At 41.7% G+C, this 17,664-nt stretch overlaps 1 protein-coding gene across 1 annotated transcript; it reads left to right on the forward strand.

The window, feature by feature from the left end:
• Nucleotides 1–1,917: 1,917 nt before the first annotated feature.
• Nucleotides 1,918–6,432, forward strand: LOC311508338 (uncharacterized protein). Its single transcript, XM_084573046.1, has 4 exons — nucleotides 1,918–2,267; nucleotides 2,333–2,480; nucleotides 2,679–2,788; nucleotides 4,116–6,432. The coding sequence occupies exons 1-4, from the start codon at nucleotides 2,055–2,057 to the stop codon at nucleotides 4,344–4,346; spliced, it is 702 nt and encodes a 233-aa protein (XP_084429172.1). The 5' UTR covers nucleotides 1,918–2,054; the 3' UTR covers nucleotides 4,347–6,432.
• The last annotated feature ends 11,232 nt before the right edge of the window (nucleotides 6,433–17,664 follow it).

Below are 17,664 nucleotides of genomic sequence, written 5' to 3' on the forward strand. Positions count from 1 at the left end.
TGAGGATGAGAATGCCGCTTTACCAGACAAAGCTGGCCCAGGTGAAACAGGAACTGTGTCGTCACTTCAAGGATCACCTCCAGTATCCCCCCACACATCCACTCCTGTGGTGAAGAAAACCCTACAGTAGAGGGCTGCATTGGGATTGGGACCCGCCGCAAACGCAAATCTCGCGGGAGCGGGGCGGTTTGAACTTTGCTGCGGGCGGGAATGGGCGGCTAAAAAAAACATCGGGAGGTAGCCTAGCGACATGATGGAGATGTCATTGTCAACAAAATCAAATGTGGTATTTACGGCACAAAATCTAAACAAGGCAAGTCTGACATTTGGAGAAATTTCTCAATAGTTTGTGATAAAGATGGAAAGGAACTGGAATTCGTTCAATGAGACAAATGTACAAAAGTACTAATCTACAATGGGCACAAATCTGGCACGTCTGGGTTGAGGCGACACACCTGCTCTGTTCTCCCCGGTCAAAGTAAACTGGTTTTCAAGGATAATAAACAACTCCCTACACACATCAAACAAGAAACTACAGAGAAATGTGTGGAAGTGTGCTGTCTAGACATAAGGCCATATGACTTCGTCGCTGGGAAAGGCTTTGTTGATGTATCGCAACACTTTGTTGATGTCGCCGCTAAATATGGCAAATTTGATGTTAAAGGTGTTTTACCTCATCCAACCACTGTATCCAGACATGTCGAGGGGCGAGCCCAAGTACTGCAGGCGTCAGTGGCAGCGGAGATAAAGCCTATCATTGAAACATATGGCTGTGCCATCACAACAGATATATGGACGGAGGATTATCATAAAACTTCATTCATATCCGGCACCATCCATTATACAAACAACAACTTGGACCTAGTTTCCAGGGTGTTATTCGCGGCTCCCTTTGAGAGTGGTGTATCAAAGACAGGGGAGAATATCAGGAGCCTGCTGTTCCAGAAACTCCGTGAATTTGGAACAGATGCGTCACTTCTATCTGGCCGTGTTGTGTTTGTCACTGACCGTGGAACCAACATAGTCGCTGCCCTGCGTGAATACACCAGGCTGAACTGCAACGCGCACATCCTGAACACCACCCTATCAAGTGCATTTGCACCAGACGTGTTGGCTGAAAGTACTGAGCTGTCTGAACTGTTGACCGGTGCAAAAAAAAACTGGTGAAATATTTTAAACATTCAGGTCTGCAAAACAGCTTGAAGAAATCCCTCAAGCAATCCATCCAGACAAGATGGAATTCAAATTATGAAATGCTGGATCCCATACTGCAACAGCATGAGGAGATCTGCACATTACTGCTGAGAAATAACCAGTATGAAAGAATTGCGCAGATCAATGCAAACACTTTAAAAACAGTAGCTGCGTTCCTGAAGTTATTCAAGGAAGCTGCTAATGACTTAGAGTCCGACAACTCCACTCCCAGCGCATCACTTCCACTGCCGTGGTCCGTGAAACTCATTGAACACTGCCAAGCAGCAATGCTCGAGCCCTTGCTCTCTGGAGTCGCCAATGTGTGTGCCTCGCGTCTGGAAGAACTGATGGGCACCAGTGACACATCTGCATCACCTCTCCACATGATGTACAGGACTGCAACGCTCCTGACTCCTAAAATGCGAATGCTACGGATGTTGCCCCCAGATGAAATAGACGACGTGGTTAAAGCTAGGCTATATGTATTACAGACATAAACACAGAAAACTCAGTGCAATTACAAATTAGAATAAGTGAAAAAATAGAAACGGAGGTAAAAGACAATGAGTTTATTAAATAATATAAATGAATAACAGCATGGGTCTTTTTAAAAATACATATTAATTTATAAATCAAATCCTATCCAAAGGCGCAAAGGAAATCATTCACAAGATGCACTTTCACCTGGACCCAGTCACAGCAGTGGATGAGCCACCAGCCAAAAAGCAAAGCACAGACCGATTCGCAGATTGGGAAGACGATGCGTCCGTTGCTTCAGTGCCAAAGCCCATCGATGATGAAATGGCTGAATATCTCAGCTCCCGGCTCTCTGATAACCCAGACCCAGACAGCGTGCTTCCATGGTGGAAGTTCAACAAAGAGCGCTTCCCAGCGCTATCAAGACTCTGCAGGAGATGTATAAGAAACCAAAACCCAACCAAGATGCTGTATGCCAGATCCTTGACCTGGAGTTTCAAGCAGGAAGAGCCTTCATTGACAGTGACGTTCTGAAAGAAGAGGACAGACCAGCAAAGATTTTTGAGGCATATCCATGTTTCAAAGAGCTTCATCATGTGTGCACTTGTTGTTTTTGGCTTCTCCACAGAGTTTTTAACACTTATTATTTGCATTATTGCAGGTGATGGATGAGCTGCGGCGGATTCTGGTTAAGGACAACGGCCAGTTCATGAATGAAATAAAGAAGAGATGGGCCGACTTGTGCTCCATGGTGCAGTTTTATGGTGTTTGGAGGAAAGTGTTGAAGCCGCCCATGAGCCTGGGTGCAGGTTAGTAACTTTGCTGTCTTTAATACATGGAGCTGTCTCAACAGACACAATTAATAGAGCTGCTGTCAATGCATAACACTGATTGAATGATAACAGAATGACAGTGCTGTTCATTGCAAAGCATTTTTTATTACCTGACCATAAAAAAAGCTCATCAGATGCTAACTTTGAACTAAAACTTGATTTATTCTGTTCTAGTGGAATCCAACATCGCCTTGTTCAGGGCGCTACCCTCACTCTTCCCCTCACAGTCTGCGCCGCCTAAGAAGATGGGACAGGCCAGTGAGGCGTTGCTTCATGTCCTTCAGGTGAGTTTGTTCATAAGAATTAATCCTCTAACATTTCCCAAGTGTTTAGTGGCACACACTCTTTAAACAGTGACTGAGCCACAAGTTCTTTTCATATTCTTTCCTGTCTTTAGAGCAGAAAATGATCCGTTTTAATAGACCACATGTCAGTATGGTTGTGTTCATAGATATATATACATATATATACATATATACAGCTCTGGAGAAAATGAAGAGACCACTCCCACAAATGTTTCTTAAACCAGCATCTCTACATCTATGGCAGCCAGTCCATTCCAGTGTTTGTTCGACTCCAACACAAGCCTCCTCATTCTACTTGCTGAGACACTGATCAGCTGATCACCTCAACCAAATCTTATTCTGTGAGGAAGATTATAAAAAAACCACTGCTGTGATTAAAGATTGAGATGATCCCACCAATAATGATTTCTAAACTGAACATGTTTTCTTTGCATTATTCCAGGTCTGAAGGTCTTGTCATTTTCTGCCAATAAATGCTCTAAATGGAAATATTTTAATTTCAAATTTGAGAGAAATGTTGTCAGCACTTTATAGAACGAAACAAAAATGTTCATTTTACTCAAACACATACCTATAAATAGCAAAACCAGCAAAACTGATCATTTTGCAGTGGTCTCTTATTTTGTTCCAGAGCTGTAGATGTACACAATCAGTAGCGGTTTTAGGCACGGGCAAACTGGGCAGCCGCCTGGGGCGGCATTTTTTCATGACACAAGGGGGGCGGCACGAGCACTTGGGAAAAAAATAAATAAAAATAAACAAATAAATCTGCGCCGCTACATGGTTTTCTATTATCTGTCATATCTGTGTGGGGAATTGGCAAATTGTCGCCCCCTGCAGCTGCAGGCGTCTCTGCTGCTAAGAAGAGGCCGTGCACAGAAGCTGTGTGTGAAAAAATCAAAGGGGAGGGGGGCGCGTGGGGGACAGTTCACCTCTGGGTCTCTCCCAAATTGAACGGACGGGGGGGGTCCACTGTATAAAAGGGCTAAAGTCAGTCACACCTTCACTTTCTTCCATGTAATGCACATTTCATTCATAATATTATAAATACAGGCCTATAATTCCTGCACGTTTTTGTTTTTATGAATTGTGTGAAATGGTCAAATAAAAATAGGTAATACAAAACGATTATGTGGTCACCAAGGTGAATTGGTTTAGTCTTGACTGGTCTTGCCCGGGGAGCAATTAAATGTAGAACCGCCACTGTACACAATGGTGTTAAAAAATCTCAGTTCACTTGCCCAAGCAGTTTTTCAGTTTTTCAGTGGACCCTGAAGAAACTTGTGTTTTTTGTTTTCTTCTTCAGCCGACAGAAGAGCCAGCCATCGACCTCCAGAAGAGAACTCTCTTCAGCCCTGTTCTGGTCTTTGATGGGTCCCGCTGTCTTCTGGCAGTTGGAAACACTCCTGTCACTCATGGATCAAAGTTTTCCGTCCTACGACGGATTTCCGTCAACTCGGGTCTCAAAAGGCTAAAAATGAGATCGGTGCAGATCCGAAGAGAGAAAAAAAAGAGGGGGGGTCTACAACACCGATAGGCCTATGATATGCAACAACTTCACCTATCAGCTGTGGAGTTTTAACCTTTTGTTTGTGGACATGCCTTGTACCTTTCTTTTTGGTCATGTTTGATTGAATGATAAATTGGCGCGACATAAAAAAAAAAACATGCATTGAGCATTAAAAAAAAAATCCCCATGCATGCGTTGTGCTTGGTGTGTGTCTGACCATTAGACAGTGTCAAATACAAGGAGTGCTACTGTTACAACCTATATCACTGGGGTGAACTGTAACAGTGAGATGGAAAACTAAAAACTGAAACCACACCACAAAACATGAATCTATGTAAGTTTACTGTACATGTTCCAACACTACAGCATCTTTCTGTGGCTCAGTATGAACACAAATAACTCATCACTGATGAATAAATGAAAAACAGTGCCAGTGATGTGTATTCTAACATTAGAAAGCTGTCTTAAAGAATATCTTCTGATAATACCAGTCAATGGTGAACATGTATGAATGTAAACCTTCAGCAGGAGGTTGGAAGCAGCTCATAGTCCATGTAAAACTCCAGGAAAGATGGTGACACTTAATGACACAACAAAGATAAAAGGTGTTACAACCATCCCCACCCCTGTCAGCCATTGTTTGATCAGCTGTACCAGCATGGTGGTTTGAAATAAACATTGATGAAATGACTCATATTTCTCCTGAGAACCTGCTCTTCCATCTTATACAAATTACCTAATTCAAACTTCTCCGGTATCGATACTAGTCAAAATTTAGACTTGGTCCAAAATATCAGTTTCTGTCCTAAAAAAATGTTTTCTGGCTGTAAAACCTACACAGTTATTGACACAGCCATGCAAATTCACATGCAATGTCAGGGAGTGAGTGGGTAGACATGATATTGATCACATAATTCTAATGTTATCCTATATTGGTGAAAGTGATGCTGTTACAACCATACCCTTGTTACAACCATCCTCAGTTCCCCCTAAGCTTCACATACTAATAACACATTTACTTTTTTTATTACGCTACTTTCTTCCTCAATCACTCCCTGGGTAATAATATGACCTTAACTTTTAACACTGCTTTTGTATGTCTGCTCTGATGGCTTTTGGAAAACAAAAACAACTTGGAAAAATGTTTTATTCCATCCTTCTCACGTCAATAGGCTATCACGGAAATACCCGTTTAAGTAATCACACATCTTAAAAATATTCAGTAATCTTAATGGGCAAAGTGTAAGGGTAAAAAGTAGTTCAAATGATCCCTGTGAGCATATCTATATATCAATTCTCTCAGATATTGATGTCTCATTTGACATAAAAGGTAATTTACATCAGTAGCCCGGGACACCAAACACCTGTACTGTATACCTTGTGTATGATTTGCAGTATAATCTAACACATCATACACTGCACTACACCAACACACTAGCCTAGTGTAATTTGCTCTTCATTTAAGGTGACCTAATGCAAACACCACAAGCTGCTGAAATTCCAACAGAACTGTCTTGCTATTAAGCAAGAGGTCCAATGTGCCAATCTAAGAGGGAGGCAGGGCTGGGATTAAGTGGCAGTGCTCCAGTGTACGTTACTACGGGGGTCCTGTAACAGTGACAGGTTTTTTTGTTTTGTTTTTTGAGCTGACAACACTGATACAGGCCATTAGCTTCAAACACACTGAACCTACTAATGACGACAGGAAGCAGTTGAGTGCAAACCTATATATTCCCAGCAGTCATGAGTGTGGTATTTCATGACAAAAACATTTAGTTCTACAAGAAGTTACTCTATTGTTAAATCATTAAGTCTGAAATTCCATTTGGGGATATTGAATTTCATTGCTGTCAACTAAGAATGTTCCCTCTTGCCATTTCTACTCTGAACCTTTAATGATTTGAGTTACACTGGGCAAAGAAAGCGTTGGGAATGCGGATGGACCCATCTACAGATGTCCTGAGGTTATCCCTCACTTTTATACCCCTTTACTAGATGTACGTTTTTTTCTGTTGTTTTTTTTTGAAAATACAAAAGCTTTTAGCCTTTTGTATTTTATGCAGAAATGATGCCGGCAAAATTGTCTAACTTTAACCAAATTATAACTGAAGTATTGTGAAGCTACAGAGATGCCCCGTTATGCCCCAGGTAGGGGTGTCCGTGACACATGAAAGAACAACCCCCTCGTCTCAGATCTATAAAACAGATGCCGACACTGAATGACTGCTGAATAGGTCCATTTATTTACACTGATGTGTATATGCATTAATGACTGACAGGCTGCATGAAAGGAGTACTAACACCAAATTAACAAACAAAAATAAATCAAAAATAACCTAAGATGAGGGACAAACCAACCAAAATAAAGAGCCCGAAATACAATAAACTCTCTAACTTGGCAAATGCGGGGAAAATTAGATCCTCTGCAAATCTAGACACTATAATGGTGGAGCCTTGACAGATCACAGGTCACATGGTTCAGGTGTGTGTCAAACACAGAATGACAGAAGTCGGGTAGGGAACTAAGGTAGAACATGCAGCTCTGCTTCCACAGGTTGCTGTCTCCTGTTTATTGAAGAATGACAACTGGGGCACCCAGTGGTGTGCAGACATCTCCTGGAAACTGGCCGATCATGTTGGAACCACCACACAGTTTGGCCAGGATCACCAAAGGAGGCACAGTGTGTGAGGTGGGTGCAGGGGGCGTGGAATGAGGTGCTACAGTCCGCAGCCGAACATTATCGTGTGTGTGTGTGTGTGTGTGTGTGATGATCGTGACCAATTAGCGATTTAGCTGTTTATGCTGCTGCAGGAGAAGGAAGACAGGCTGACTGACAGAGAGGAGAGGTGGTGAAACGCTGTTAATCACCACAATATATATATTTGTTTTTTTTTCGGTGAGAGCCCAAACCAGACTCTGGCAGGACACCTATGCTTCTGCAGCCTATGGAGACTATGCTTCACTTTATGTTGTTGGTAAATAATGTTGTAAAAGTAGTAGGCTAAGGGAGGGACTCCAGGACACTGCTTGGTACGGTGCGGTCAGTGGATGTCTCAGAAAAAGCTGGTGGACAGTACCATTACTTTGGGGTGCTTAATGCAATCAAGGCAATACTGAATGCCAATAAAGCCCAGCTTCAACAACATATGTGTGTGAATTTGCAAACCAATATTGACGGCCTACCACTTTTTAGGAGCTCGACAACACAACTATGGCCCATCCTTGGACACGTGCAGAACTTCCAGGGTGATCCCGTTGTTCTAGGGCTGTTCTGTGGCACCACAAAACCCAAGTCCATCCATGATTTCCTCGAGGACTTTGTCAACGAAATCATACAGTTGGAGGGTGGTTTTGATTTTGAGGGCCTGAGACTTACACTGAAGATCTCTTCAATGGTGTGCGATGCACCAGCTTGTGCATTTATAAAAAATATTAAAGGTCACACTGGTTACTTTGGCTGTGGCAAATGTACACAAGAGGGGGTGTTCACTGACAACAGGGTATGTCATCCCGAGATCAATGCCCCTCTGAGGACTGATGAGGACTTTGATCAGATGATTGATGAAGAACATCATCTTGGCCCATCTCCCTTACAACAAACATCCCTGGGAATGGTGTCAGGATTTCCTCTGGACTATATGCACCTGATCTGCCTCGGTGTAATGCGGAAACTATTCATGTTGTGGCTGAAGGGTCCTCTCACCTGCCGACTTTCCTCTCAAAACATAGCCAAACTTTCCCAAAGACTGACAGATGCTAGAAGCCATGTCCCTCTCGAGTTTTCTCGGAGACCCAGGGCACTGCGAGAACTGGATCGCTGGAAGGCAACAGAATTCAGACGTTTTCTCTTATACACAGGCAGGACCTGTTCTTTTGAAAGACATTTTAAACAGTGCTATTTTTCACAACTTCTTGTTGCTTTCTGTGGGGATCCACATTCTTACCAACTCCAGACTCCCAGAAGACCGTACAGAGTACGCAAATGCACTTCTGACGTCATTTGTGCAGCACTTTGGAGAACTCTATGGCAAAAAGTACATTTCGTACAACGTCCACAGTGTGATACACTTGGTGGAGGATGTGAAAAGGCATGGCGTGTTGGACAACTTCAGTACTTTCCAATACGAAACCTTTCTGCACAGGCTCAAGAGGCTTGTAAGAAAACCACAGTCACCACTCAGCCAAATCGTCAGACGACTGTCAGAGACCCCCCTGTGGCAAACCTGTAACAAAAACAGAGCATTTGAACTGAAAAAACAACACTTTTCTGGTCCCATACCTGGATCGTTTAGAGGTTTAGAGGTAGCCCAGTTCAGTGAGGTTAGAACCAACCGCTTCACAATAAAGCTGGACCAGGCAAACAGATTTGTGTCCAGTGGGGGTTCTGTCGTGAGGGTTGACAACATCATCTCCTACAGAGGTGAAACGTTCATTGTCTTTAGCAAACTGGCCGATCAAGGGTCATTCTTCGACTATCCACTACCATCAACAACCCTTGGCATTAGAGTTGTGGACTTAGTCTGTGAGCCAACCAACATGTGCGAAATCGAAGGCATCGACGAGAAGGTGTTCCTGGTGCCCTTTGAGGGGAGATTTGTTTCCATTCCCCTCTTACATTCAACCCCTCTTCTGTTTATTTTTATTTCTTTATATTTTGTCTGTGTTTTTCCATTTTCGGTTTTATTGTGGCATTTAAACCTGGTGTCCGTCAGGTCAGCAATGTACTCCCTGGTTGAGTTTGTGCAAGAGCAATCTACCGGTCCAGTTGCCAAGGAGTGGCTAGATGGTGTCTTTGCATGGTGGCCACCGTACAACAATGAAGCTGCGCTTCTCAGGAGCATAAAGGCCAGGGAGGCCCCACAGCCAGAGAAAGGATGGACGCGGCACGAAGTTCGAGTCTTATATGAATCAGGTAATCTGAAAAACAAAATATACAGTTTGTAGAACACATAAAATCCAAATCTATGAGCATAATTTATTAACATTACAGAAGCACTTCTTCAAAAAAACGCTTATTTATTTTGCTAACCCTAACCTTAACCCCTAACTACACATTTAGAACATCTCAGTCTGTGGGTTAGTAGGCAGTCCAATTACCAAACAGTGGAAATATGACTTTTTCATAGTATGTCCCCTCTAATATCCCCCACAGACATACTGGACAAGATTGTTCAGAAATGGACAACCTCTTGTGAGACGTCTGATTTAAATTCAGATATGGAGGGAGAGAAAAGAACGAGGTAGGTTGTCATTCTTACTTAAGAGTGAGAATTAAGTACCAGGGAAGCTTGCAGTCCACAACAGGATAGTTCTGTTTGACATTGATAGCCCTCCAAGATATGTGACTTTGTTCTCACTACCACCAAATTCCATAATCATAGGGCACACATTCAAACACAAATACAGGAATGTATATAATAATGTTTAAGTAGTAAGTAGTCATTAGACTAATCTGTAAAACACTTACATAGTGGTTTTATTTCAGATTTATCTAATTTGCAAAATGAATGTTGTGCACATACTAGAAATGTGCTGCCACTGAATTATAACATGTATTTTCATATAATACCATGTAACAGTATATAAATTAGGGTATTTGCCATACAACTGAAATGCTTTTCATATTGTCTGCTCAGTCCTCCTGTTGTTTAAACTTGCAGAAAAAGGACAAGGCCACATTGGTGGACAGACGATGGGGATCAGGACAGTGATGACAATTTTTCAAAGAAGAAAAAGGCCTTGATTCAGTTGCCATCACCTCCTACACCCCCAACCCCTCCAACACTGACAGCTATGGCCAAAAATAACAGTAAGTGGTATCTACTGCAATAGTTCCTAGTTCTTGACCACAAAACCAAAACAAAACCAACGTTTCGACCGCGATGGTCTTCGTCAGGGACGACGAATGTGTCACACCCTAACGAAGACCATCACGGTCGAAACGTCGGTTTTGTTCATACGATCTTATTAAATCATTTTGCATCTAAGGCTACGAGCGTGCTACATACATTCTCCTCTCTTAATTTGTCTCACGTTTTGTGAGCACCTCATCTATGCCGGTGTGCACTCTCCTCCCCCCTAAGGACTGGCTGTTTCACACTGACCTGCAACCTCAGGCCTGTAAGACACGCATAAAAAAATATTTTTGATTGGGGTATTAATTGTCAATGTAGCAGAGACTCTAGAGGGACAAATTTCCCCTTCGTCAGACAGTAGTAAGGACCAAAAAAGAGAGAGAAGTCAAGACATGACAAAAATGAACTGCTGTCCATGCACTGATATCACAACCAACAACCATGTCTTTTGTAAAGTGATTTATGATTCGTTATTTGTTCTTCACCTGTGATTAGTTCCAACATTAGTTTCAAAGCCACAGCTGACCAAGAAGAGAAGACCTGCAGGAATGCAAAGCTCCAGTCAGTTTAAGTACACTCAAATCATCACACATATTGAATTTTATATTTTAAATACTCATAACAACATGGCATTTAATCACGTCACAGAAACAGCTGAAACTTCATAGTGACTCTTGAGCCAGAAAGTAAAACATTAAGAGCAACTCTACTATGTCTGTTAGCAGGTTCAACTCTACCCAGGAAGAGGCAGGCTGTTCTCGGGACGACCCACAAAAGTAAGACACTTTGTGATTTTCGTGGCGTGGATTCCCATTTTAAGTGATCTGGGGTCTCATTTATAAAATTGTGCGTAGGATCATTACTAAAAATGTACGCACGCCCAAAAGCCAAGTTTTGCGTGCGCCAAAAAATATTCAGGTTTATAAAAGCGTGCGCACGCACACGGTTCCTACAAGTGTGCACAGCTGAATCGGCTTCACGTCGCGCCCTGTACTAAGGCTGCAACTAACGACTATTTTAATAGTCGACTAGTCACCGACTATTGAAACGATTAGTCGACTAATCGGATAATTATTAAACTTTTCTTAAATTTAGCATGAGGTTGCTGTAATTATGTGGCAAATGATAATTAACACAAGACAGATGGGTACTTCAATAAGTTTTGGTACACAAGGTACATTTGGTAGACAAGACAAATAAACATAAGTTTGTCTTTTGTTTATTAAAGGTGCAGAAGGTAACATTAATAAAAGTAACTAAAACTGTCCCTATGCCCAGGCAGTAAGACATGAGACTTGTAATCTGTGAAAAAAAGCAGCTCCATTGGTCCCACCTACTGCCTCTACTGCGATTTGCAAGAATCCACCGCGCCCGAGACAAAACAACCAATCAGAGCCAGAGCAGCGTCTGACGGAGTGTCTGCCATCTGTCAATCACTCCTCACGTACACGCTGCGACCCGCCCCTCCCTCCGCTCATGCTGCCGGCTGCCGCTCTGTCAGAACAGCTCTGTGAGCAGCGACGGAGCAACAGCCACCCGCAAAGGAGACACTGCCGATACTGCTGCTGCCAACAACAGCATATACGGCTAGGACAACAAAAAGTGCAACATAAAACCGTCACGGTTTTATCCACTAACCTCTTTCCTTCATCATTATACTTGACAGGGAAGCCAAAATGCTCCCATACAGGGGATTTAAATGATGATCTTACATTATTGGATAAACTAATTAATCCAGGTGTGTCTGAGTAGTCACAACGGTCAGACACACCTGGATTAATCAGTTTGTCCAACAATGTAAGACAGGAAATAAAGGAGCTGCGTACGCATGGGTCAGAGTTTGCTTAGGGCTGCGCATATTCTCCTGTCAAGTCTGTTTTTTATAGATCACAACCTTGGCGTGGAAAGTCACATACGCCACTTTCAGGCCCCATTTGGTGCGTACGCAACGGTTATAAATGAGACCCTGGCCCCCAGAACCTTTTAAAAGATGCAGCTTCACACCAATTATATAATTGTATCTGTTGTACTTGAAAATAACAGATTCAGTAAAAATAATAGAAAATGTTAAGATTAAAACAAATAATAATTTAAATAACCACACATACAAGACCTATTCCAAGGTGACACAATTGTTAATTTTACGTAACAGATATAAAACAGGGTTTTTGTGTGAGGGGCTTGTTTTAACGAAACTGATTTACACATCACTACCTGTATTAACAGCCCCTAGTCCACCTCCAAACAGGCAGACAGGGTTGACAACCAGGCCAAGCTACCAGGGTGAGACCACAATCAGTTCATAGTAGAAAAACTACATCCTTTTTGGTCAAATGATGCACAACTCTTTTGGCAATAATTTGTGACACCTTTTCTCTCACAGATCTGAGTCAAACCCAAGACCCCTACCAAGGTGAGACGAGTTATTACAGAAATTAACAAGGGTTATGTGTGAGGGATTTAACTGCTATAATTGTTAGGCTTGCTATGGCAAAACTAGTCTACACATCATTACCTGCATTAACAGCCGCTAGTCTAACTCCAGCCCGGCAGGAAGGGTCTGCACACAGGCCAAGCTACCACAGTGAGACCACAATGACTTCATAGTAGAGATTAAATCCTCCATGGTCAAATGATGCACAACTCTTTTGGCAATAATGTGACATGTTTTCCCTTATAGTTAAGTCAAATCATAGACCTTGTCAAAGGTGACACATCAAAAAGGGTTTTGTGTGCTGAACTCAACTGCTTTAATTGTGCGTAATTTTTCATCATGACCTTTTTTAATAGCCACCACTCCACCTCAAGACATGCAGGCAAAGTCCACACCCAGGCCACAATCAAGCTATCAGGGTAAGCTCACAATGACTTCATTTAAATTAGGTAACATTGCCCCCTATCTATGCAAATGAACATCACTGCAAACCAGGTGCACACAAAGTCCAATTGACCTTTGGCTAAGCCCCGCCCTAGAATGTAGATTGACCAATCACAGCCAAGAGAGCTCCCACAGGGGTCCGACACTTTTTCCACAGCGCTCCATTGACTTTAACGCAGGCGTCTCATATTTTCGGTCTCGGCAGGCTATACTGTCGGTATATATCCAGCATCCAGGGTATGGATAAGCCCAATGATGTGCGCGCAAAACCCTGTGGAGCTAACCAAAACATCACCGTTACAGCTTAATTTGCATAGTTGTTGATACGCTAGCACACGCTGAAGAAATACAACGTTATACGTGCGTAACGTTAGTCCGTTTGCTTCGTAATAACGATTATAGAAGTGAATAGAGACGTACCCAGCTTTGCATGAACAGTTGTTGCTCCTTGATATTGATACCAGAGCCTTATAGATAACCAGAAAACCACAGCCCAGAAGAGAATGTCGGACGTAGCAATTTTTAATGAACACATACAGTAATGTTGTGAGAGAAAGTTTCAGACCCATACTTAGAAGTATGGGCTTAGCCTCATCTTAGATTAACCATGGACATCAGTAAAAATAAAATAAAATAAAATGGCGAAGGCAAAGGATCTTGCAGGATGTGGTCTGAAGCCTAAACATACCTTCAAAGTTCTGTAAAAGGGTTTGCTGCACATTTTACTTCATTGCTATTTAAAGGCTGTTCTTGAGATGGGCCCTTCGGTGCTTTTCAGTGTTTTTCCTTTTTCTCCCCCTCTTCAAATTATTTCACAGTCTGAAGGTTTGTGTCTTAAAAAACAACAAGGCTGACAGACTGGGGTATTAAATACCAAATATGTTTAGGAATGCACAATACAATGCATGCGTACATGCTCCCATCGGTCAAGACTTGTATCTTGTACATATGTATCTTACAATTAAGTTTTTTTTCCTCTCTGCTATTTGTCCTGCTTGTGGGGTCTTGGCAGAAAAGGCAGCAACTTTGTCACATGGATAAATGCAGTCAAACATAAAAAGGTCCAATCACTTATTCACTGTATGGGCATGTTTGCACTGGAATATCAGTAGCACAATATCTTTTGTGAATTGGACCTTAAAACAGGGTAATAGCAGGGGCAAATGATGCACAATTCCTGATTCCTGAATTGATGGATGCATTTCACTCTTTGTGAATTCACCCCTTTGTCAAAGGGTGCACAGCTCTTTCAGCAAAACTGTGTCGCACATTAGCCCATACAAATCTAAGTCAATCTCAGGACCCTTGTGTCCTCTAAGGTGACACAAGCAACAGAAATTAAAAAGGGTTATGACTCAACCGTTATGTTTGATTGCTTGACTTGTTTGTGACTAAACTGATTTACACATAATTACCTGTGTTACCAGCTCCTAGTCCACCTGGAGACAGGCAGGCAGGGTGGACATCCAGGCCAACCTGCCAGGGTAAGACCACAATCAGTTCATAGTAGAAATTAACTCATTTTTTTTTTAATCAAATGATGTACAACTGTTTTGGCAATAATGTGTGACACGCTTGACTGTAACAGGGATGCTAGATTGATGTGTTGCCAAAAATCATTAAAATATATTCCAGTCCTTTTGTAACGGTGCGTACCATGCTATAATTGACCGTCATGTTTTGTTTCAGGTTCTTCCTCAAGAGCCAGGGTCTGGCCAACTGGCCGGCTTGTCCCTGCACAATGCACACGTAAGATTTAAACGGGATAGTAAAATTCCTAGAATATTTCTGCAAAAAAAAAATATATATATATATCTATTAATATTAATTTACCTTAATCACTCCATTACTGCTTTTGTTCAAACAGCTGTTGAAAGAGCTGTACTGGAAGCCCTCAGCGAGGTGCAGCTCCAGCTCCAGCACCTCACTGCCCTGGTCCAAAGCCTGCAGGCGGAGGGGAGGCCGCAGTTTGCCCCTGAAGGACCCCTGCCCCATGAGGACATTGACATTCAGCTTCCCCTCCAGTCCCTTGGAGAACTGGATGAACTTGAGGGGAAGCTGAATAACGCTGAAAACAAAAACAAGCTGCTAATGAAACTAACATGCGTCCTGTGTGTGTGTATATATAGTACTTGGTCAATCACAGACACACCTTACCATTCATCTGTAGGGAAGCACTGAGGCACACAAGTATTTCTGGGAATCCATTCTGAAGGACAAAAATATCATTAATTGGATGTATAAGAATGTGATTAAATCTACACAACTTGCACACATTATTAATGCTGCGGCTTTGAGTAACAGACATCTAAGTACACCAGCTCTCATTCTGATCATCAAACTTGTTTTTTCTCTCACAGGTGTCAATGCTGTCTCTGAGCGGGGGGCAAACACTTAAAAAAATGATATGGAGGGTATGCCAGAAAGTGTTTGCCCCCCATCTGGCTGTCCAGCTGAACTGGTGCGGCCGTGGACAGAAGAGAGGAGTGAAGAACTCCAGAGTCAGAGACCTCATAATATGTAAGTAGGACTGCCTACAAACACAATAAAAGACACAAGGTGACACATCATTCATATTAAATCCTGATGTAGCTACATGTCTAATCAAGTTAAAGATTTTTACACTTTTAACACTGGCAGGCAGTTTGAGGTGACATGAAACCTGGGAGCCTTTTTTTGGTGCTGAGATCAAAATAAAGTTACTTGACAGCCAACTAACACACTAGCAAGTGATTCATATTGTTATAAAATGGAGCATGGCGTTAGTTATTAAGCGGGACGCGTCCGATTGTAACGTTTATCTGTTTTATCCCAAATGTTTCCCAGACATGAACATATCCAAATCATGTGTCATTAGTAAAAATCAATAATTGTTTTGTTTTTGTTTTTGTTTTTTTAATTTTCATGGAAAAGTGGTTGAAAAAGTGTGTGACCGCTGGGATAATGTGTTGTGCAGTGAATTAAAGTATTTCTCCCATGTAGGCTAATCATCAAAATCATTTTATATTCCAGCAGTTTTTTTTTTTTTTTTTTAAATAGATTTTATTGATTTTTTATCGAACAAACATAAACAACATACAAGTGCTCTCTGTATTCACACAGATGTCGAAAATGAAAGAGAAATAAATCCACCATCCAAGCCCAAATGATGTAGCTCATGATTATCTTTACCCCAGAATTAAAAAAGGACATCAGAAAGTAAAAGAAAAAGAAATGAGAAGTAAGTAAATAAATAAAAAGAGGAAGTCCCACTGCCACCCCCAACTGTTGCATCAGTCACCCTATACCCATAATGTGCCTTCTCTTATCCATGTATAGTGAAAGTAAAAAAAAAAAAGGCAAGTACAAAAAGTACACAAGGCAATAACTAACAGCAATACAACAACTAAAACAGACAGACAAAAAAAAAAATAATAATAATAACAAATAAATAAATAAATGTATATGTATACAAATAGATACTCAAATAAGATCAAAACAAAAGCAAAAGCAATGAAGGGGAGAGCTAGAGACTGGCCGTAACAGATCTGATAACATATATCATCCAGTGGAAGTATTCCAGTCTAAAGCATATCTCCCCTTGTTTACCGTGTCCCGGAGGGTTGGGGGTAAGTACCTCAGGAAGGCCGACCATGTTTCCTCAAACAAATTATCATCCCCTTTCATTCGTGCAGTCAGTCTTTCTAAGGGTAAGACTTTATATGTCTCTTGGTACCATTGCGTGACCGTAGGAGGTTTGTCACTTATCCACTGCTTTAAAATACATCTCCTAGCCAGAAACAGAAGTTTGTCACAGAGTTTAAAATCTGTTCTACTCAGAGGTAATGTTTTTGAAGGCAAGCTCAATATGAAGAGGCCAGGATCCTTTTTAACTTTAAGTGAAAAAATTTTACTCAGTTCCTGGGTCACATTACTCCAGAACCTTACAATCAAACGACACTCCCAGAAACAGTGAATATATGTACCAACAGACATTTTGCATTTAATACAAAGAGGAGAGATCTGGTTATCCATCTTGTTAAGAATGAATGGCGTTATGTGGGATCTATGGAGTATTTTAAATTGGGTTTCTCTCATTCGGTTGCAGATAAATGTCGTTTTGGCAGAGACTACTGCTTCGTGCCAATCATCTTCGATAAATTGCCCGCCAAAATCTCGTTCCCACTTCTGTATCACCTTCCTTATATCTGATGAATCTAAGGAGTAGAGCAGTGAATAGGAATGAGAGAGAAAATGTCTCGTGTCTTTTTGGTTCAGTACAAATAAATCCATATCACTGGGAGAGGAAGCGCCTGCATGGAGGTTTTTCACCTTTGACAAAATAAAACTACGGAGTTGAAGATACCCATAAAAGTGTTCAGATGCAATGTTGTATTTTTGTTGGAGCTGTTGGAAGGACATCAACATATTACCCTGGTATACATCCCAAATGACCCTGATGCCTTTCTTATGCCAACTATCAAACACACTATTGTTAATTCCTGGGGCGAACTCCTCATTTCTGGTCAGAGGTGCTAATGCAAAGGATGAAACATTTCCCCCAAAATATTTTGTAAGGTCTCGCCAAACTCTAATAGTGTTATAAACAATAGGGTTACACTGAATGTGTGG

This window comes from Chelon labrosus, assembly GCF_963514085.1.
Source record: "Chelon labrosus genome assembly, chromosome: 1".
NCBI classification, from domain to species: domain Eukaryota; kingdom Metazoa; phylum Chordata; class Actinopteri; order Mugiliformes; family Mugilidae; genus Chelon; species Chelon labrosus.